The 22,918-nt window shown below is 34.0% G+C and overlaps 1 protein-coding gene across 21 annotated transcripts in view; it reads left to right on the top strand.

Moving 5' to 3' along the window:
• Positions 1–22,918, top strand: part of DLG1 (discs large MAGUK scaffold protein 1) — a 285,338-nt gene that overhangs the window by 141,419 nt on the left and 121,001 nt on the right. For all 21 annotated transcript variants that reach the window (XM_049709658.1, XM_004278774.4, XM_004278775.4 and 18 more), the window contains 3 exons: positions 7,010–7,063; positions 19,773–19,823; positions 22,349–22,473. In XM_049709658.1, the coding sequence (XP_049565615.1) occupies positions 7,010–7,063; positions 19,773–19,823; positions 22,349–22,473 (230 nt within the window). The remainder of the gene's footprint in view (positions 1–7,009; positions 7,064–19,772; positions 19,824–22,348; positions 22,474–22,918) is intronic.

Raw genomic sequence — 22,918 nt, forward strand, 5'->3', positions numbered from 1 at the left:
TGGTTAAGAGTATGTTGTTTAATTTCCACAGCTTGGTGAATTTTCTAGTTTGCTTCTATTATTGCTTACTATCTTCATCCATTTTAGCCATAAAAGATACTTTGTATGATGACTTTCTAAATCTACTGAGACTTAATTTGTGGCCTAATATATGGTATATTCTGGAAAATGACCCAAGTGCACTTGAGAAGAATGTATCCTGTTGTTGGACAGAATGTTCTAAATATGTCTGTTAGGTCAGGATGCTTTATTGTGTCGTTTAAGTCGTCTTTTTCCATACTTATCTTTTGTCTGGTTATTTTACACATTATTTTGAGTGGGCATTGAAATCTCCAACTATTATTGTAGAACTGTCTACTCTCTTTAATTCTGTCATTTTTTTGTTTCATAGATTCTGATGGTCTGTCATTAGGTACATAAATGTTAGTAATTGTTACATCTTCTTGCTGTTTTGAACCTTATATTAATATATAATGTCCTTTGTCTCTTGTAACTTTTTAAAATTTAAATTCTATTTTGTCTAATGTTAGTATAGTCACTCCTACTATCTTTTGGTTACTATTTGCATGGAATATCTTTTTCCACCTTTTCACTTTCAATCTGTTTGTGTCTTTGGATCTCAACCGAGTCTCTTGTAGACAACATAGAGTTGGGTTATGTGTTTTTATCCATTCTGCTGTTTTTGTTTTTGTTAATTGGAGAGTTTAATCAATTTACATTTAAAGTAATTACTGATAAGGAGAGACTTCTGTCATTTTGCTATTTGTTTTCTGTATTCATTATAGGTTTTTTGTACCTTATTTCCTGCATTAGTGTCTTATTTTTTGTTTGGTTGATTTTTTGGTAGTGAAATGTTTTAATTCCTTTCCCATTTCCTTTTGTGTGTATTCTTTAGCTATCTCCTCTGTGGTTACCATGGGGATTACATTTAACATCCCAAAGTTATAACACTCTAATTTGAATTTAAACCAGCTTAACTTCAATAATATAAAAAAACTCTGCTCCTTTTAACAGTTCCATCCTCACCTGTTTCAGTTGTTGATATCACAGAATTACAACTTTATACATTGTATGTACAAAAACAATTTTTAAATGCATTCATCTTTTAAATTATGTAGAAAACAAATGTAGAATCTCAAAGCAAAGTTACTATGATACTAGCTTCTGGACTAGTAATTGATTTTAGTTATTTACTAATGTTGACTTCACTTCTGTACTAATAAGTAGCTTTTAGACTAATTTTTTAAATATAATTTAAAAAATATTAGTCTCTTAAATCATGTAGGTAACAAAAAGTGATGTTACAAAACGCTATTAAAATAATAAGAGTTTTTTTGTATTTATCCTTACCAAGGTCTTTATTTCTCCAAACACCTCAAGTTGCTGTCCTGTGTCCTTTCATTTCAACCTGCAGGATTCCCTTTAGCATTTCTTTCAGGGCCAGTCTATTGGTAATGATCTCCTTCAGCTTTTGTTTATCTGAGAATGTCTTAATTTCTCCCTCATATTTGAAGGATAGTTTTGCCAGATACAAGGTTCTTGGTTGGCAGTGTTTTTCTGTTAGCACTTTGAATATACCAACCCACTGCTTCCTGACCTCCAGAATTCTGATGAAAAATCTATTAATATTATTGAGAATTCCTTGTATATTGAGTCACTTTTTTATGCTGCTTTCAAAATTCTCCCTGTCATTGTCTTTTCAGGAGTTTGATTATAATGTGTCTGAGTGTGAATCTCTTTGAGTTAATCCTACCTTGAGTTTGTTGAGCTTCTTGGATGTTTATATTCGTGTCTTTCATCAAATTTGGGAATATTTTAGCCATTATTTCTTCAGATATTTTCTCTGCCCCTTGATCTCTCTCTTCTTTTTCTTGGACTCCCACAATGTGTGTGTTGGTCCACTTAATGATGGCCCACAAGTCTCTTAGACTCTGGTCACTTTTCTTCAGTCTCTCTGTTTTCAGACTTAATAATTTACGTTGTCCTATCTTCAAGTTTTCTGATTCTTCTGCGTGTTCCAGTCTGCTCTAGTGAATTTTTCATTTCAGTTATTGTACTTTTCAGCTTCAGAATTTCCTTTTGGTTTGTCTTTAGGTTTTCTATCTCTTATCTCCATTTTGTTCATACATCATTTTCTTGACTTTGTCTACCTTGTCTTTTAGTTCTTTGGATATCTTTAAGGTGGTTCTTTTAAATCCTTTGTCTAATAGGTAGGCCGCCAGCTCTTTTTCAGAGACAGTTTCTTTTTTCTTCTCTCTCTCTCCTTTGAATGGACCATATGTTCCTGTTTCTTTGCATGCCTTGTGATTTTTTTGTTGTTGAAAATTGGACGTTTGAATCTTATGATTTCTCTGGAAACCTGATTCTCCCCTTTCCTAGGGTTTGCTGGGTGTTTTGTTTTTTTGATTTCTGTAGGCTATCTCTGTGCTAAAAATCAGCCTATGGTATAACTTTCAGATCTTCGCAGATTTTTTCTATGCCTGTACCTTCCCCAGGTATACGCAGTGATTTTCTAATTTCCCTCATATATGTGGTTGCTTTTGAATATTCTAATCTTCAATGTCTGGCTTTTCCCCTTTTCAGAAGGGGAAAAAGAGGAAAATGAAATGGTGGGAGGAGACACTTGCCCTTTAAATCTCCTGGGAGTCACTTCAGTCAGAGAGGGAGAGATTTATATCAATTGGAGGAGGTTCAGCAACAATGGCCACTGCCTCTTTGCACCTTCATGATCAGAAACAGCAGTAAGAGCACAGATTCCCTATGTTTGGAGAACAGGGTGTTTTTTGCTGCCCACCCCCATCCCCACTCCACCCCGGTTTGTGCCAGCTGCTCTAGGAACACTTAAGAGGGGTGGGAGTTGCGTAGCTGCTACTGTGCTAAGAACTGAAATTTACTGGATTAACCACAGTTTGCCATCTAATACTTCCCCTGGGAGTTGTAAGCCTTCAATAGACTAGAATTCCAAAATAGTTACATCACACTGGCAGTTGCGTTTTTGCCAGTGCAGTTGTTATCTAGGTGGAGAGACAAAATTGTGGGACTTCTTGTGTTGCCATCTTCCCAGAATTCACCCTATTTGTTTTTACAATCACTTTAACTTACAGTGATCACTGAAGTGACAGCACTTAACTTTTAATGCAGTGTGTCTCAAATTAGAATCCAAGATGTATTCTCTGGGGTTTGGGAGTTCTGTGTTTGAAAAACATTTGTTTATAATTTAGTAGGGGAGAAAGAGACACTAAGCCAATAATACAATGAAACTTTGATACATGCTAAGAAGGAGAAATATAGTATACAGCATAAAAGCATTTTCTAAACTCCTAATTTTGGCCTGTTTTTAAATAACTGGATCTTAGAATTATTTTAACACAGAATTTTTAAGCTGTAATATTATGCTCTGAAATTGTGTAAGGATGCTGCAGTGTGTTAACAGCAGTAGACCCTATGAGGCCCTTTAATAATGAAATAAAATAGTAAAAGTTGGATGAGCAAAATTACGTTTCTTAAGTCTTGTTATTAATTCATGGGTCATATTCTTTAGGGGTTTGTTAAGTTTCTCTTTCTGGTATATCCCTGCCCCCTTACTAATCACCCCCCATTTCTAAGTGAATATAGGACTTCATTATTGTCTAAGTTGAAACATACACAATGGTATATATTATTAGTAAATAATAATGGATTAGCAATAGGTTTCTGCGGTTTACAACACATTTTTTTTTATATTACTTCACTAGGTCCTCACACAGTCCTCTTGAGTAAAGGTATATCGCTTTACAGGTGTAAAAAAATAAGTTTCAATAATATTTGTGATTTATCTGTATATTCAAAGTCGTTGAATGGTAGAGTGAGGGTAGAGAGAGATCTAGAACCATATCTTTTGATAAGTGTCACTTAAAGGTGAGGTGCAGGGAAGGGTTTTTTTTCCCTTCATTTGAAATAACTTTCACATAGATTATTTGAATAATCTAACTTTCACATAGATTATGCTGTTGTTTGATTTCCTCCCTAAGCAAAGCTGATAATTCCCTGTTACCTATTCTGCTATCCCCTGTCCTAGATACAGATCCTGAGGTCTTAAACTATCCAGATTTGCTACTGTTTTTTATTTTAGTGCTCTCTACTTTAGCTATCTGAAAGTAGCAAATTCCATGGCCAAATTTTTCTCTATCTCTTGCTTCAGAAGTACCTGTTCTGGCTTTGGCGCTAGGTTATTATGTCTTTCTGAGTTGTATATCATACCCTCCAAGCCCATTGTGCTACCTCATTCCCACCACTTCCAAATTTGAGAGGAATGGAGTACTACTTTGTCAGATACCATTTCTGTATTCTGTAATATAAGAATTTAGAAAATCTCAAGTTAGTAAGGATAAATTTTAAGGTAATGTTTTAATTCTCTACCTGCTAACACAGTCTTAAATATTTTTATCATTATTTTAGGCGGCTAAAACTTGAGGCCGTCAAATCATGCCTCTTGAGCGTCATTTACGTAGGCTCTTATTTTAGACTATATTTTGTGATATGTCTTTTTCAAATTGCTAGGTTGTCTTGTCTTGACATTAGTTTTGAATGAAATTCTTGCTTAATCCTCATTGTGAACATTCCCAGGTTTTGTTCAGTTTCAAGTCCTTTATTCCCACACTTTCCCTTCAGGTGTGATCATTCACTCATATTAATTCTAAGATACATCTACAAATAAACATTATGCATATATTAATTATCTAATCATATTCATTAAGTCAGAATTACAAATTATTTTTACTAGTCTGTATTATTCTTTATTCAGAACTGAACTTTAAAATTGAAATTAATTTTATGATGGGAATGCTAATATCTTAATAGCAACTCTAACCTATAATATTTTACAACTATATTAGTTATTAACCTCTTACAAACTGAGTACTTGACTCAATATAATTGTTTTGCTGTATATTATGAAAAACTTCAAAAATGCTCAGACATAAAGGGAGTAGTACAGTGAACTCCCATGTATACTCATCACCCAACTACAGCAGTCCTCAGTTCATGTACTCTTATATGATCCATAGCCCCTCCTTCTCCTGATCTCTCATTGTCATTATTTTATTTTGAAGTAAATTTAACCCTTCATATAGTTTGGTTTGTATGTATTTCAATATCAGTTAGACTTTTTATATGACTAGAATGAAAAGATAAATTATCTACAGTGATGATGAGTTGGTGATCATGAACAGCTAGTGTTGTGATAATTTTTGTATAAGTTAGATTTTGGTAATAAACAACTTTTTCCACTATATTTTTGGTAATAAATGAGCAGAGAGAACCAAATGGTTTTCTTGCCATAATTTTTGAAGAATGTAACTTCTTTTATAACTTTAAATAGCCTTGTTCTTTCTTGTCCTCCTCTGTAATTTCGTAAGCAAAAAAAGGTGAAGTACCATTAATTTTTTAATGAATTAAAATATCAATTTGAGAAGTCTCAGTAGTCATTGGGAAATGAATAATTTCAAATGTTCATAAAATCTCAAATGTCTGTTAATTGACTTGCTTTGCTTAAATATCATTCTCACAAATAGTATTTTTACCTATTAGGTTTGCTTTTCACTGAATCATTCGAAAACAGACTATTATAGTCAAAGGTAGGACTACACATAAAGTAGTTAGTATCATGTTTATATTTAATAAAGTATTCCCTACTCATTTTGTTTGTTTGTTTTTTTCAGGGTACTTTTTATTGTTTCAGGTGTACAGCGAAGTGATTCAGTTATATACATTTTTTCAGATTATTTTCCATTATAGGTTATTACAAGATATTGAATATAGTTCCCTGTGCTGTACAGTAAATCGTTGTCCCTACTCATTTTTAACTTGCTGCTTTATGTAGCTGAGACGCATACTGTACAATTGTTTAAGCATGCAGTGGTGTTGTCTTTAAGCATTTTATCGTATGATCATCCAGATCTAGTACTTCGCTGAAAATAATGTAAAACATTTGAACTCTGAATATTCATTCACCTTTTAGAAAAGCCCATACACTTGGAAGAAAACGGTTATTTTGTGTATTACGTTTCTTTCATACAACCTTTTTGTGTAATTCTTTAATTAGAGTAGAAGAACTGTTAATATTTAAACACATCTCTTAAAATTTATTTAAAGGATAGTCATCTTTTTGATTCTCTGAAGATGTCATTTGACTTGGTAACTTTATACTCTTAAATATGCAGAAGAAAGATAATTTTAAGAGGAATCACATCAGTTTTCTAGTATATTCTGGTCTGTTTTTCATTTGGTATTAATTGCATTTTATTCTTTAAATTTTATTGCACCTACATAATAAACACTTTTCAACTTAAGCAGAAAGCCAAGCTTTTTTCATTCCAAACTTAATTAGACCTATGTTATTATTCTACTTGGCTTTTTTGTTTTTGTTTTTTTGTGGGTTTTTTGACCACTAGTTATTCTGTGAGTGGTCTAGAATAACACATGGAAAGCAGTAATTGCAGTTGATAACAATTGAGGGCTTTTACGTTGAGTGTGTTTCCAGTATTCTAAAAGTTTGCGATTGATTTCTTTGTATGGCTTTTTTTTTTTAATTCCAGTATTTAAACACAGTTCAGTGTGGGACAGAATTTTTTTTCTGGGTGATAAAATGATTGGAATCTTCATGGGATCCTTGAGACTAGAAAAGCAAATGATTTCTAACCAATTTGGGAAGAGTTGTTTGTTACGCTAGAGAATATTTGTGGATTTTTTGAGAAGGCTGGTGAACTTCTTTGCAAATCTTAAGAAAATTGTGTCTGTTTTAGCAGAAATAAGAACTTATTTCTCAAAAGCAAATATAACAACTGCCTATATCTAAATCTTTCCATTGGTGCTAGAAACTGGATACATAGTTTAACGTATGAAAAGTTCATATAAAATTATACTTAAAGAAATAGGAACTCTTTTATATGCTTCTAACATTTGTGAACATTATTATGTAATGTGTCAATTTTCCTGTTAAGCCTAATACATTTACAATTCTTTCTCTAAGGCAAATCCTCCTCCAGTACTGGTCAACACAGATAGCTTGGAAACATCAACTTATGTAAGTTCCATTCATTGCCATATTTAAATAATTCTGTTTTCCCTTTTGTAGGTTTTGATATACAAAACTCACAGCATTATTTTCTCTAATACATTGTACTTACAGTGTTCTGTTACTAAGCTGTAATTGTTAAAGTAAATGAAGCAGTACCATCCTTTTTTGGTTGTTCTTTTTCTATACTCTTGCAAAGCAGAAATGTTGAAATGAGAAATTTTATTTTTAAATTAAAATGAATAAGTTTCGCTATCTGACCAATGGTCATTTACACAATGCCATATATTCAAAGAGTCATTTTTGAAGTCTAATTGAGTGACTAGATTTTTAGTGACCAGGTTTATAGGTGTTCACATATTAAAATAATTAGTTATAACTTTATAACTTTAAATTGATTAGTGCTTCTCTCTAAACTTCTTTTGTTAAAAAGCCTTCTTTCTCCTAAAGATAAATAGCCAGAACAGCAGAATCTAACATTTTTCACCCCAACTAAAATATCTTCAGAGATGTTTAAGTAGAAGTTGTGCTCGCACATTTTAAAAACAGCAAATGGTGCATAATTTAATAGATTGTAAAAATCTTTTTCTCCCATTTTTTAACTATAGTTGATTTCAGTCTATACTTTAAAACATTATATTTGGCTTTATCTTCTGTTTATATGGGTATATCAAATTTGGGGGAATTTTTGAAAACTTCAAATAATAATACAAACCAAAAATACTCTTTTCAGTCAATGTCACCTTTCACATGGATAAAGAATACTTAAGCAGAATTTTGTTTGTACTTTTGTCAATATTTTCTTCTTCACATTTCTTTCTCCCTCACTTGTTCTTTTTGTTGACTTATGTTTTGCTTAAGGACAGAATCAGTGATTAATTATTTTTATTTTAAAACCCTTTCAACTGAAAGGTTAATATGTAAGAACTAACAGAGAAAATGATATCAACAAAGAAAATAAATACACATGCATTTTAGGGGAAATGTCAACAAATTAAAAGCACGATTAGCATACAAGCAGCAAACTTAGAGTAAAAGTTGTATTAATTTTAAGTTTGTATGACATATTATTCAAAAAATACTTTTCCTGCTAAAGCAGGGTATGTTGGGAGTCTTGAAAACCATTCACTACCCACGGTGAGAAATTTGCTAGAAGGATTCACAAGACTCAGCATGTTGTACTTACGGCTAAGATTTATTACAGCTATGTGATAAGTCAGGATCTACAGTCAGATTATAAGGCTGTATGCCTAGAAGAGTCCATGTTTAGATTTCCTTCTACTTTCTTCCTCCCCAGAGGGGTCCACAGAGCACCCTTTTCACCTAGCAGTGAAAATGTAGCAACACGTATGCAGTTTTTCTGCCCAGGGAAGCCCATTATGGACACAGCACAAAGTTATTTATTGGTGATGATCACATAGGCACCCTTTGTCCAGCGCATACCAAATTTCCAAGCTCCCAGAAGGAAAACAGGCGTTCAGCATAAAATGCATTGTCTTTGCAAAGTCTAGCCACAGTAAGCAACCCTTTCATTTAGGGAATGGTGGGAACACACCCAAAATCAATTTCTCAAATACCTGCTAAGAGCCTTCTAGTGATAACACCCTTGGGCGTGCTTTATTAAACCTTTTCTGTACATAAGGATATGAGATAAATTCCAATTCTTTAAGCAAGATTTTTCAGAGTGTGGCACTTTATCATACTTGAAGAACACTGTGTAAAATGTTTAATAACTATTCTTTGTAGGTTTTTAATTTAATCCTGAAATTTAAAATATATTCCAGAATGGTTTTTAAACTTATTTGTTATTCCTTTGTTAAGTCCTGATCGTTTAATACCAGCTATGTATTGATGAATAAAAATAAGAAGACTTGCAACTATTGCTTTATAACACTTTTTTTTCCTGATTGTTGTCACCATGCTTTCTAAAATTAAGTAATTTATATATATATATAATATATATATCCTTCTGTAAACATTCTGTGCATGTACAAGCATATATGTGTTGTTTTCAAACTTTTACCATATAAAAATCAATGCCTCACTGATAATTTTTGTATAGATATTTTTGTGTTTATATGCAATTATATAATCAGAGTATATTTATATATTGATAGATTGCTCAAAGGGTGTGTCAATTTTTAGATTTGATCATTATTGCCAAATTGTACTTCACAGAGTTATATCCATTTATACTTCAACAAAAATTACTACTGTTTTTACCCCATACTGTCACTAGCATGGTGTGTTAATAAACTTTTTGATCTTTTGTTAGCATAATGTTTAAAATGTATTAACTCATTGTTTCAACTTGAATTTATGTTATATCTCACCTTTTTCAACTTTTTCACCTTAAAAAATTTTACGTTGAGACACGTAACACAAAATCTACCTTTTTAAGGTATACGATTCAGTGGTTTTAGTCTATTCACAATGTTGTGCCGTCACCACCACTTTCAAATTCCAGAACATTTTCATCACCTTGTAAGGAAACCCTGTACCTGTTAGCAATCACTCCCCATTCTGCCCTTACCTCAGCCCCTGGCAACCACTAATCTATTTTCTGTCACTATGGCTTTGTCTTTTCTGGACTGTTCATATAAATAGAATCATACAATATGTGGCCTTTTGTATCTGGCTGCTTTCACTTAGCATAATGTTTTCAAGGTTCATCTGTGTTGTAGCATGTGTCAGAATGTCATTCCTTTTTATGGCTGAATTATTTTTCATTTTATATACACACACACACACACACACACACACACACACACACACCACGTTTTGTTTATTCATCCTTCTCTTGATGGACTCTTGGGTTGTTTCCACCTTTTGCCTGTTGTGAATAATGCTGTGGTAAACATTGGCACACAAGTATCTGGGGATTATTGTCATTTTATCAACATTATGTCTCTCAGTCCATGAACACAGACTGTCTTTCCATTCACTTACATCTTTAATTTTGTTACCAATGTTTTATAATTTTCAGTGTACATGTCTTCCACTTCTTTTGTTAAATTTATTCCTGTGTATTTTTATTCTTTTAATGCTATTATAAATGAAATTGTTTTCTTAATTTCATTTATGGATTTTTCATTGCTAACATGGGAATATAATGGATTTGGGGGTATTGATCTTCTACCTGCAATGTTACTGAACTCATTTATGGTTTTTTCATGTAGATTCCTTTGGACTTTCTATATAAGATCATGTCATCTACAGAGATAGTTTTACTTCTTCCTTTCCAATGAAGATGCCTTTTATTTATTTTTCTTGCCTAATTGCCATGGCTAGAACCTCCCTTAAAATGTTTTATAGAAGTTGCAGAGCAAACATTCTTGTTTTGTTCCTGATCCTTGGGAGAAAGCTTTCAGTCTTTTACCATTAAGTATGATGTATTATACTCAGTTTTAAGTATTAATTGATATTAATACTTAAAAGGAGGAGAGAAAAAAGAGAATATGTACGTGTGGTTTGGAGGGATGGAGTTAGACTTAATGATTCATCTAGAGCTGCATCTTCCAAAATAGTAAGCCACTGGCCATGTGTTGGTATTTAATTTATATTGATCAAAATTCAATAATATTTAAAATATAGTTTCTCTGTCTCAGTAGTCACATTTCAAGCACTTAGTAACCATGTGTGGGTAAGTAACTCCTGTATTGGAAAAGGCAGATTATTTTACACTTCCATCATCACAGAAACTTCTTTTGGACAGTGTTGATATAGCAAAGTTAAAAACTCAAAATAACAAAGTAAAATTTTAAATAAAAGTAATTTGGGGGAATTTCCCTGCAGATAATAAAACACTGTTTAATTAAAGCAGCATAGTTCTTGTCCCAAACCATATTAGATCAGTGGAGTACAACTCATCTTTGCTATATGTTATATAATCTGATTTTTTTTCCTGGTCAGGTTTATTATACAGTAGTTGTTCTTAGTTATGACTTTATGGGACTTTTTCCCCATTAATATTAAGATTTTTTTTAATATTTAGAAATTTACCAATTCTTAAGTGTCTTTGGAATTTCTTCCTTTTACCCAAATTATTGCCATAACTTCTTTATCAATTTACTTTTCTCCAATTTCTCTCCATTTCTGTTACATACTGCCACAATTCTTTTTCTGGAAAATCTATTAAACCTACTTGATGCTCCAAAACTTTCAAGAATATTTCTCATTCATCAGGGAAGCAGTCAAGACCTTTCACAATCAGGCTCCAATCCACTTCTAGTTTCTTCTCCAGCTTTCCCCCCCACCCCTGATACACAATCCCATTTTGTTAATAGGACTAAATTCAAAACCTAGGAAGTACTAAAATGACAGTTCTCAAGAAGTATTCTAAATCTATTCTTTTCTATTTTTAAGGGGGAAAAATATTTTGTCAGTAAAATACTACGTTGTCTAAAGATTGACCTCTCTTCTCTCATTTTATACACAGCTTACCTCTCACGTTATCCTGTTAATTGAGAGTGATAAACCCATTAGCCAAGCATTTCTTTCCTGTTGGAAGCCACATTTTGTAAAGCTATTATAAAAGGAAAACCAAGCAAATCAACCATTTTGTAGTTTTGCTGGAAACCATATAGCTTTTGAAAATATTACACCAACATTATATTTTTGTACATTTACTGTTAATAAAGTGGTACTTGTAGAGTAATTGTGGTTTTGATAATGTGTTCTTGGCATTGAGAAGCCCAGTTTGAATGTGTTTAATGATGTTATTGAATTGTCTCTATACATGAAATTATCAGACAGTTTCAAGTTATTAAGCATATAGGAATAAAGTCATCTGGGGTTCATATGGCCTTCTCACTTTTCACCTTTGTTAAATTACTCTGTGCTACCGGGAATCCTCACCAGATATCAATACATCATGACTTGGCATTAAGTGAAGTGTCAAGGATGTTTACTAAGTACCTACCTTTTTTTTTTTTTAAATACAGCAGGTTCTTATTAGTCATCAGTTTGTATACACATCAGTGTATACATGTCAATTCCAATCTCCCAATTCATCACAACACCACCCCCACCCCCCCGCAGCTTTCCCTCCTTGGTGTCCACTCGTTTGTTCTCTACATCTGTGTCTCAGTTTCTGCCCTGAAAACTGGTTCATCTGTACCATTTTTCGAGGCTCCACATATGTGCGTTAATATACGATATTTATTTTTCTCTTTCTGACTTACTTCACTCTGTATGACAGTCTATAGATCCATCCACGTCTCAACAGATGACCCAATTTCATTCCTTTTTATGGCTGAGTAATGTTCCATTGTATATATGTGCCACATCTTCCTTATCCATTCGTCTGTTGATGGGCATTTAGGTTGCTTCCATGACCTGGCTGTTGTAGAGTGCTGCAGTGAACATTGGGCTGCGTGTGTCTTTTTAAATTGTGGTTTTCTCTGGGTATATGCCCAGTAGTGGGATTGCTGGATCATATGATAATTCTATTTTTAGTTTTTTAAGGAACTTCCATACTGTTCTCCATGGTGGCTGTATCAGCTTACATTCCCACCAAGAGTGCAAGAGGGTTCCCTTTTCTCCACACCTTTTCCAGCATTTGTTGCTTGTAGATTTTCTGATGAAGCCCTCTAACTGGTGTGAGCTGATACCTCATTGTAGTTTCGATTTGCATTTCTCTCATAATTAGTGATGTTGAGCAGCTTTTCATGTGCTTCTTGGCCATCTGTATGTCTTCTTTGGAGAAATGTCTATTTAGGTCTTCTGCCCATTTTTGGATTGGGTTGTTTGTTTTTTAATATCGAGCTGCATGAGCTGTTTATATATTTTGGAGATTAATCCTTTCTCCATTGATTCATTTGCAAATATTTTTTCCCATTCTGAGGGTTGTCTTTTCATCTTGTTTATGGTTTCCTTTGCCGTGCAAAACTTTTAAGTTTCATTAGGTCCCATTTCTTTATTTTTGTTTTTATTTCTATTACTCTAGGAGGTGGATCAAAAAATTCTTGCTGTGATTTATGTCAGAGAGTGTTCTTCCTATGTTTTCCTCTAAGACTTTTATAGTCTCTGGTCTTACCTTTAGGTCTCTTACCCATTTTGAGTTTATTTTTGTGAATGGTGTTAGAGAGTGTTCTAATTTCATTCTTTTACATGTAGCTGTCCAGTTTTCCCAGCACCACTTATTGAAGAGACTGTCTTTTCTCCATTGTATATCCTTGCCCCGTCATAGATTAGTTGACCATAGGTGCGTGGGTTTACCTCTGGACTTTCTATCATGTTCCATTGATCTGTGTTTCTGTTTTTGTGCCAGTACCATATTGTCTTGATTACTGTAGCTTTGTAGTATAGTCTGAAGTCAGGGAGTCTGATTCCTGCAGCTATGTTTTTTTCCCTCAAGATTCCTTTGGCTATTCAGGGTCTTTTGTGTCTCCATACACATTTTAAGATTTTTTTGTTCTAGTTCCATTAAAATTGCCATTGGTAATTTGATAGGGATTGCATTGAATCTGTAGATTGCTTTGGGTAGTGTAGTCATTTTCACAGTATTGATTCTTCCAATCCAAGAACCTGCTATATCTCTCCATCTGTTGGTGTCATCTTTAATTTCTTTCATCAGTGTCTTATAGTTTTCTGCATACAGGTCTTTTGTCTTCCTACGAAGGTTTATTCCTAGGTATTTTATTCTTTTTGTTGCAATGGTAAATGGGAGTGTTTCCTTAATTTCTCTTTTGGATATTTCATCATTAGTGTATAGGAATGCAAGAGATTTCTGTGCATTAATTTTGTATCCTGCAACTTCACCAAAGTCATTGATTAGCTCTAGTAGTTTTCTGGTGGCATCTTTAGGATTCTCTATGTATAGTATCATGTCATCTGCAAACAGTGACAGTTTTACTTCTTTTCCAATTTGTATTCCTTTTATTTCTTTTTCTTCTCTGATTGCTGTGGCTAGGACTTCCAAAACTATGTTGAGTAATAGCGGTGAGAGTGGACATCCTTGTGTTGTTCCTGATCTTAGAGGAAATGCTTTCAGTTTTTCACCATTGAGAATGATGTTTGCTGTGGGTTTGTCATATATGGTCTTTATTATGTTCAGGTATGTTCCCTCTATGCCCACTTTCTGGAGAGTTTTCATCATAAATGGGTGTTGAATTTTGTCAAAAGCTTTCTCTGCATCTATTGAGATGATCATATGGTTTTTCTTCTTCAATTTGTTAATATGGTGTATCAGATCGATTGATTTACGTATACTGAGGAATCCTTGCATCCCTGGGATAAATCCCACCTGATCATGGTCTATGATCCTCTTAATGTGTCATTGGATTCTGTTTGCTAGTATTTTGTTGAGGATTTTTGCATCTATATTCATGAGTGATATTGGTCTGTAATTTTCCTTTTTTGTAATATCTTTGTCTGGTTTGGTATCAGGGTGATGGTGGCCTCACAGAATGAGTTTGGGAGTGTTCCTTCCTCCATTTTTTTGGAAGAGTTTGAGAAGGATGGGTGTTAGCTCTTCTGTAAATGTTTGATAGAATTCACCTGTGAAGCCATCCGGTCCTGGACTTTTGTTTGTTGGAAGATTTTTAATCACAGTTTCAATTTCATTACTTGTGATTGGTCTGTTCATATTTTCTGTTTCTTCCTGGTTCAGTCTTGGAAGGTTATACCTTTCTAAGAATTTGTCCATTTCTTCCAGGTTGTCCATTTTGTTGGCATAGAGTTGCTTGTAGTAGTCTCTTAGGATGCTTTGTATTTCTGTGGTGTCTGTGGTAACTTCTTTTTCAATTCTAATTTTATTGATATGAGTCCTCTCCCTCTTTTTCTTGATGAGTCTGGCTAATGGTTTATCAATTTAGTTTATCTTCTCAAAGAACCAGCTTTTAGTTTTATTGATCTTTGCTATTGTCTTCTTTGTTTCTATTTCATTTACTTCTGCTCTGATCTTTATGATTTCTTTCCTTCTGCTAACTTTGGGTTTTGTTTGTTCTTTCTCTAGTTCCTTTAGGTGTAAGGTTAGATTATTTATTTGAGATTTTTCTTGTTTCTTGAGGTAGGCTTGTATAGCTATAAACTTACCTCTTAGAACTGCTTTTGCTGTATCCCATAGGTTTTGGATCGTCATGTTTTCATTGTCATTGTCTCTAGGTATTTTTTGATTTCCTCTTTGATTTCTTCAGTGATCTCTTGGTTATTTAGTAATGTAGTTTTTAGCCTCCATGTGTTTTTTTTTTTTACATTTTTTTCCCCTGTAATTCATTTCTAATCTCATAGCGTTGTCATCAGAAAAGATGCTTGATATGATTTCAATTTTCTTAAATTTACTGAGGCTTGATTTGTGACCCAAGAGGTGATCTATCCTGGAGAATGTTCCGTGCGCACTTGAGAAGAAAGTGTAATCTGCTGTTTTTGGATGCAGTGTCCTATAAATATCAATTAAATCTATCTGATTTATTGTGTCATTTAAAGCTTCTCTTTCCTTATTTATTTTGATTTTGGATGATCTGTCCATTGGTGTAAGTGAGGTGTTAAAGTCCCCCACTATTATTGTGTACTGTTGATTTCCTCTTTTACAGCTGTTAGCAGTTGCCTTATGTATTGAGGTGCTCCTATGTTGGGTGCATATATATTTATAATTGTTATATCTTCTTGGATTGATCACTTGATCGTTATGTAGTGTCCTTCCTTGTCTCTTGTAACGCTCTTTATTTTAAAGTCTATTTTATCTGATTTGAGTATTGCTACTCCAGCTTTCTTTTGATTTCCATTTGCATGGAATATCTTTTTCCATGCCCTCACTTTCAGTCTGTATGTGTTCCTAGGTCTGAAGTGGGTCTTTTGTACACAGCATATATATGGGTCTTGTTTTTGTATCCATTCAGCAAGCCTGTGTCTTTTGGTTGGAGCAATTTATCCATTCACATTTAAGGTAGTTATCAATATGCATGTTCCTGTGACCATTTTCTTAATTGTTTTGGGTTTGTTTTTGTAGGTCCTTTTCTTCTCTTGTGTTAGACTTAGAGAAGTTCCTTTAGCATTTGTTGTAGAGGTGGTTTGGTGGTGCTGAATTCTCTTAGCTTTTGCTTGTATGTTAAGCTTTTGATTTCTCCATTGAATCTGAATGAGGTTCTTGCCAGGTAGAGTAATCTTGGTTGTAGGTTCTTCCCTTTCATCACTTTAAGTATATCATGCCACTCCCTTCTGGCTTGTAGAGTTTCTGCTGAGAAATCAGCTGTTAACCTTATGGGAGTTCCCTTGTATGTTATTTGTCATTTTTCCCTTGCTGCTTTCAATAATTTTTCTTTGTCTTTAATTTTTGTCAGTTTGATTACTGTGTGTCTTGGCGTGTTTCTCCTTGGGTTTATCCTGTATGGGACTCGCTGTGCTTCCTGGACTTGGGTGGCTATTTCCTTTCCCATGTTAGGGAAGTTTTCGTCTATAATCTCTTCAAATATTTTCTCGGTTCCTTTCTCTCTCTCTTCTCCTTCTGGGACCCCTGTAATGCGAATGTTGTTGCGTTTAATGTTGTCCCAGAGGTCTCTTAGGCTGTCTTCATTTCTTTTTATCCTTTTTTCTTTGTTCTGCCGCAGTGAATTCCACCATTCTGTCTTCCAGTTCACTTATCCATTCTTCTGCCTCACTTATTCTGCTACTGATTCCTTCTAGTGTAGTTTTCGTTTCAGTTACTGTATTGTTCATCTCTGTTTGTTCTTTAATTCTTCTAGGTCTTTGTTAAACATTTCTTGCATCTTCTCGATCTTTGCCTCCATTGTTTTTCCGAGGTCCTGGATCATCTTCACTGTCATTATTATGAATTCTTTTTCTGGAAGGTTGCATATCTCCACTTCATTTAGTTGTTTTTCTGGGGTTTTATCTTGTTCCTTCATCTGGTACATAGCCCTCTGCCTTTTCATCTTGTCTGTCTTTCTGTGAATATGGTTTCTGTTCCACAGGCTGCAGGATCATAGTTCTTCTTGCTTCTGCTGTCTGTCCTCTGGTGGATGAGGCTATCTGAGAGGCTTGTGCAGGTTTCCTGATGGGAGGGACTGGTGGTGGGTCGAGCTTGGAGTACCTACCTTTTGAGAAGGCTTAATGGTGAAAATCTCAAATACCTTAAATCAGAAGTCCATAAGCTCACAGCACAAAAATTTATACTATATTACATGTTAACACCAAAAGGACTGTGTAAGTATACTGACTTGGAAATGTTTTGTAGAATAAAATTTCAGGCTATTTAGGAAATGAACAAATGGACAAAAATAGAGCCCAATGTAGCAGTTTGGGGATTTGGCCAAAGCCATATGCCAAGGAAAATTTATTAACTTTAATGGGTGTTTCTAAAAATAGAAAAAGTAATAAGCATAAATGAATTGCGCATTCAACTCAAGAAGCTTTAAAAAGGGCCTAAGGAAAGAGTAAAGAATTGATAAAAAATAAAAGCAGAATGTAATAGCATAGAATGTAATAAATCAGTGATGTTAAAAGTACTTCTTTGATAAAGACTGATAGACCTTTAGCAAGTCTGAGCATGAAAAAATATAGATGATACAAATAACCTTTAGAATAAGAAGAGTGGTATAGCTGCAGATACAGATTTTATTTTTACTCATAAAAAAGAACTTCCAGGGCTTCCCTGGTGCTGCAGTGGTTGAGGGTCCACCTGCTGATGCGGGGGATGCGGATTCGTGCTCTGGTCCAGGAGGATCCCACATGCCGCGGAGCGGCTGGGCCCGTGGGCCATGGCCACTGGGCCTGCGTGTCCGGAGCCTGTGCTCCGCAACGGGAGAGGCCACAACAGTGAGAGGCCCACGTATGCAAAAAAAAAAAAAAAGAACTTCCAGTCAAGTTGGCAGGATATGCATATGTATAACCCTCCTCCTGCACTCCATAGGCATATAAATCATAGATTTATATATATATATACACATATATATTGTGTGTATGTATATATGTTTGTATATATATGTATGTGTATATGTGTGTGTATACACACATATGTATAACATAATTTCAAAAACAAGAAGAAAATATCTTCAGTTGAAAAAGAAGATGAAACAAAGTAGCATTTGGGTTTGTATCCATTAGAACCATAAGAATTAAGAACCCAAAAAAGTAGTAGAGATGAGTTTCAAAAATCCTCAGGAAAAAAAACCCTAGCTCCTGCATTGGACCTGAATTAGGGGTTGCTTCTTATAGTATGGTGAAGAAAACAGACTACCTTACATGGATTTCATTATTCTGTTGTTTCATTATTTTATTGCTGTATAACAAACCACCCTGAAACTTTGTGGCTTTAAAAATAATTCATTATTTCTCATGATTTTCTGGGTTAACTGGATAGTTCTGTTTTACACGGTCTTGGCTGGGGCACTGGAAAAGACTGGAAGATCCAAAATAGCCTCATTGACCGTGGCTGGCAGTTAGTGCTAGTTGCCGGTTAGAGGTGCAGCTGGGGCTTTTGGCCAGGGGTCTTGATGCGCCTTCATTTCAATCTCTTCATAGGATCTTTGAGCTTCCTCACATTATAGCTTCTGGATTCTCAGAATGTGCATTCTAAGACAAAGGCAAACACTACAAGGCATCACATGACCTAGATTCAAAAACCACAAAGCATTTGTGCCACATTCTTTTTAACAGAGGTCATCTAGAGCCTGCCTAGATCCAAGGGAAGGGGAAGTAGATAACATCTCTTGATGGTAGGATGGTTCAATCATATTGCAGAAGAGCACTTGGGATGGAAGGATGGGATGCATCTAGAGATGAAGTTTATCACAATCCCTGTTTGACTTATTAGTTTGGGTATTTTGCCCAGCTTCGTGTCACCAGAAATGTTAAAGCAATGATTTGAATCCCAGTTAATGTGATTCCAAGCACTATTCAGCCTTCACCAGTGGCCTTTGCTATGGGAATTACTTCTTCCAGGAGGAGACATGGAATAAATTAGAAGGAATGAGAGAAAGTGCTTGGTCTGTATGGTGTAAGCAAGATTGTGAATGGTGAATCAAAGTTGGACATGAAATATGTAACTGAAATTTGACAGAGGAAGCAATAAAGTAACAGATGTGGAGGGAGGAAATTGCAGGATATGTAAAGGAAGGAGCAAGTCATTCAAGTGTGATGGTATATAAGGCTCATGAACAGGTGAGAAACATGTTAGAATGAAGTTGAGTGATAGATTGGGGTCAGTTCATACAGAGCCTTGTATGAGAGTTTTTGAGAATTTTGGAGCAAGTATGTTATACATGGGCTCCATAAAGATCCATCTGTGTAACTAAAACACATTAGAATGATTTGAGCAATGGAGAACAGTAATCTAAGAGATTGGGTAGATAGTCCAGATAGGGCAGTAGTCCAGATGAGTTAACAAAGCAAGGTACCTTTTGAAGCAAGGTAATAGCAATGAAAATGAAGGGGTGATGGTTTTAGGAAGAAATGAAATATTTAAGTCAGTAAGAATTGGCAGCTGATTAGATGTGTGGATCAAGGCAGAGAAGAGAGTCAAGAGTTCAGTAAGTATTAAAAGCTGAATGTACGCTTTCTGTATGTGAAAGTCACAATATCATGAGTGTCAACTCATTAATACATTTGTATTCTTCCATTCTTTGAAAATCTTCCCTAAAACTATTAAAATCAAGCTATATTATTTGATTACTATCACATTTAACAGGTTTTTATTAAGAAATCATGCAAAAATTATGTCTTGCCATTTTAAATTTCACACCCTAAATTTCTGTGCTACTTCTTTTTTTTCCCCCATTAGGTTAATGGCACTGATGCAGATTATGAATATGAAGAAATCACACTTGAAAGGGTAAAAACTATTAATTATCTTAAGTTTTTATGCATAAACCTGTTGCTTTAAATAACTCTTTAAATATACTGCTCTTTCATATAGGATCCAAGGAAGATCACATTTCAGAACCATATAATATTAGTTTCTTTAATGAGTCCACGTATAAAATTAGCCGTGACATTTCAGAACATGTTGCTTTTCTTTAATAACCTTTTTTTTTAAATAAACTTTTTATTTAACATAGTTTTAGATTTACAGAAAAGTAGTACAGAGAGTTTCCATTTACCCTGGACTCAGTTTCACCTATTATTAACATCTTTTCATTACTAGAATACATTTTTTTCAACTAATGAACCAATAGTGATATATTATTATTAACTAAAGTCTACTTTATTTGGATTTCCTTACTTTTTATGTTTTTCTCTTCCAGGATCACAACTGGAATACCACATTACATTTAGTTATGATGTCTCCTTGTGCTCCTCTAGACTGACAGTTTCTCAGATTTTTCTCAGTTTTTAATTTTATTATTTATCTTTCATACAGTAAAATATTTATTTTAAATAAGTATTTAATATCCTAGTAATATGGTCATTGTATCAGTTTTGTTTCCCAGCAAGATAAAAACCATAGATTTAATGGAAAAGACCTTATTGAAAACTTCTTATGCATTCCCCCAGTCAGAAAATAATTTAAGGATACAATTCAGATGTGTAAACTTTCTTGATGTATTTTCCCCTTAAGAATATCTGCATTTAATTGATACTGTATTTTAGCAGAGCCACCTTGTCTGACCAGCATTTTTGAGAAATGAAGTGCTCTGCATAAGTGAATTGTCTAAGTAACTGAATGTCTGTATATTTAAAATCCTAGGTAATTAGATTTGTTTATGTTTGAAGCCAGAATAAACTGAATAAAAATAGACTTCAGAGGGATAATAGATTTTTATTGCCTGTTTACCTGAATTTGGACCCACCTGTTCAAGTGACATGGATGACTGAGTCTTACAAGTAAATAGAGTATTAATGTATTGTACACATTTTAATGTGGCATTTTGTTGGTTTTTTCCCAGCTTTATTGAGATTTCTTGACATATAGTCCTAACTCTTTATCTTATTCATCTTTTCATCTTTTCCCAGTACCTTTTAAATTCCTCTATTTAGTCAGAACTGTACATTGTATTTTTCATTGATTAAAGAGCTTATGTACCAGGAATTGGGGAGATGTTGTTAAAGTATAAAAATTTGCAACTAGAAGATGAATAAGTTCCAGAGATCTAATGCACAGGTAGTGAATATAATCAACAATACTGTATTATAATCTTCAGAATTGCTAAGAGACTAGATCTTAAATGTTCTCACCACAAAAAATAAATGGCAGTTATGTGACCTCATACAGGTGTTAGCTAAATAAAGCTAAGGTGGTAATCATATTGTACTATATAAATGTATCAAATCAATATGTTGTATACCTTAAACTTACACAAAGTTATTTGTAATTATATCTCAATTCTTTAAAAAACAAGTAAAAACGAGAACTCGAATACCTGAGTAACTTGGTAGCCCCATACAACCTATTGATACTATTATTGATACTCTAGTAACTCTTGAAGAGTTTAGACTGAAAAAATTTTTTTATTAAAATAGAATTTTAGGACATGTCATAGTTTAGTGAAATTCTAAGCTATTTAATACAAACAGTTTAGTAATAGATCCAGATATACCCACTTATTTGAGCTGCCTGAAAACCAAAGTTAGAACATTCTTGCAAAAATAAACGTTTAATACCTTTGCTTTGATCAGTTTTGCTTTTTGTAGCAGAACCCTTTCTTCAAAGAAAATATTATTCAGAAATCTAGTACATAAATAAAATAAGCAAGAAGTGTAATGCTACTTTGGCAAAATTGACTGCTGTCAAGAAAGTACACCAATGTTAAGTTCTCCAGTTGGACTTCAGTATTAAAAACTGCCTTTTGCTGGTCAGGTGTCTTGGTTAAACACATCAAGGATGATGGCTGTGTTACTTAGCTCATACAATTTGGTCATTTTAAAATAAGCTGATGGCAAAGTTAGCAGAAGAAAAGCACCACCCAGTACCCCTTTTTTAAAAATTTAGGATGAAATAATATATTGGTATTACCTACTCGGAAATAACAGCAACAGAAGGATCACTTCATTGTTTTTCTCTTGGGAGCAATTTGCCTTACCAAACATGAGCAAGATGCAGTCTAAAAGAAAGAGACCTAATAGTGACACCTCTCCAAGGACAAACTGCACATAATTTTGAAGAAGGAATCGTAGACCAGAGTCCAGAAGTACTCAGTACATCATCAGCCTCACATATTCAGCAGTAATACCTCTGAATTTATAGAGAAAAAAGAGCTTTCCTTATATTTCTTAATTTAAAATCATCATATTTCCTATACGTATGCCTTTATGTGTGTGTTCCTTATGTTAGTACAGTTTCTAGGTCCTATAATGACGGGAACCTATCAATAAAGATAATTATTATTCAGTGTCAATTTTTTTCCCCTCTATCCCCAGGGAAATTCAGGGCTTGGTTTCAGCATTGCAGGAGGTACAGACAACCCACACATTGGAGATGACTCAAGTATTTTCATTACCAAAATAATTGCAGGGGGAGCAGCTGCCCAAGATGGAAGATTGCGGTATGTTTTGCACTTTATGTTGTGATACCAAATCCTCTTTGTATCTTTTTCTTGAGGCAACTGTACAATGAATAAATACAAATGAACACTATCATAATAACTAACATAAGGTAGATGCTCAGATATCAAATGAATGAATGAGATAATTGTGCTTTAAGCATTTTCCCTCTTTTCAATTAGGAATTCAGTTTTATCTTAGAAGTTAAGCATTTTGAATAATAAATTTGACTGTTTAAATATTTCTGAGCAAATTTATAGAAATCATAGATTTCCCATTGTATGTTCAAATACATTCACAAAATGTGTTATTTTCTGAGTGGGAAACGTGTATACGCTTATTTAAGGTACAGGGAATCATATACATCTGAGTTGGTATCCCAGACCACAAAGAGTAGTAAAGATTATGCAGACTTTAAATAAATTAATCTATTTTCTAAATTGAATA

Source organism: Orcinus orca, chromosome 5, assembly GCF_937001465.1.
Source record: "Orcinus orca chromosome 5, mOrcOrc1.1, whole genome shotgun sequence".
In the NCBI taxonomy this organism is placed as follows: Eukaryota; Metazoa; Chordata; class Mammalia; order Artiodactyla; family Delphinidae; genus Orcinus; species Orcinus orca.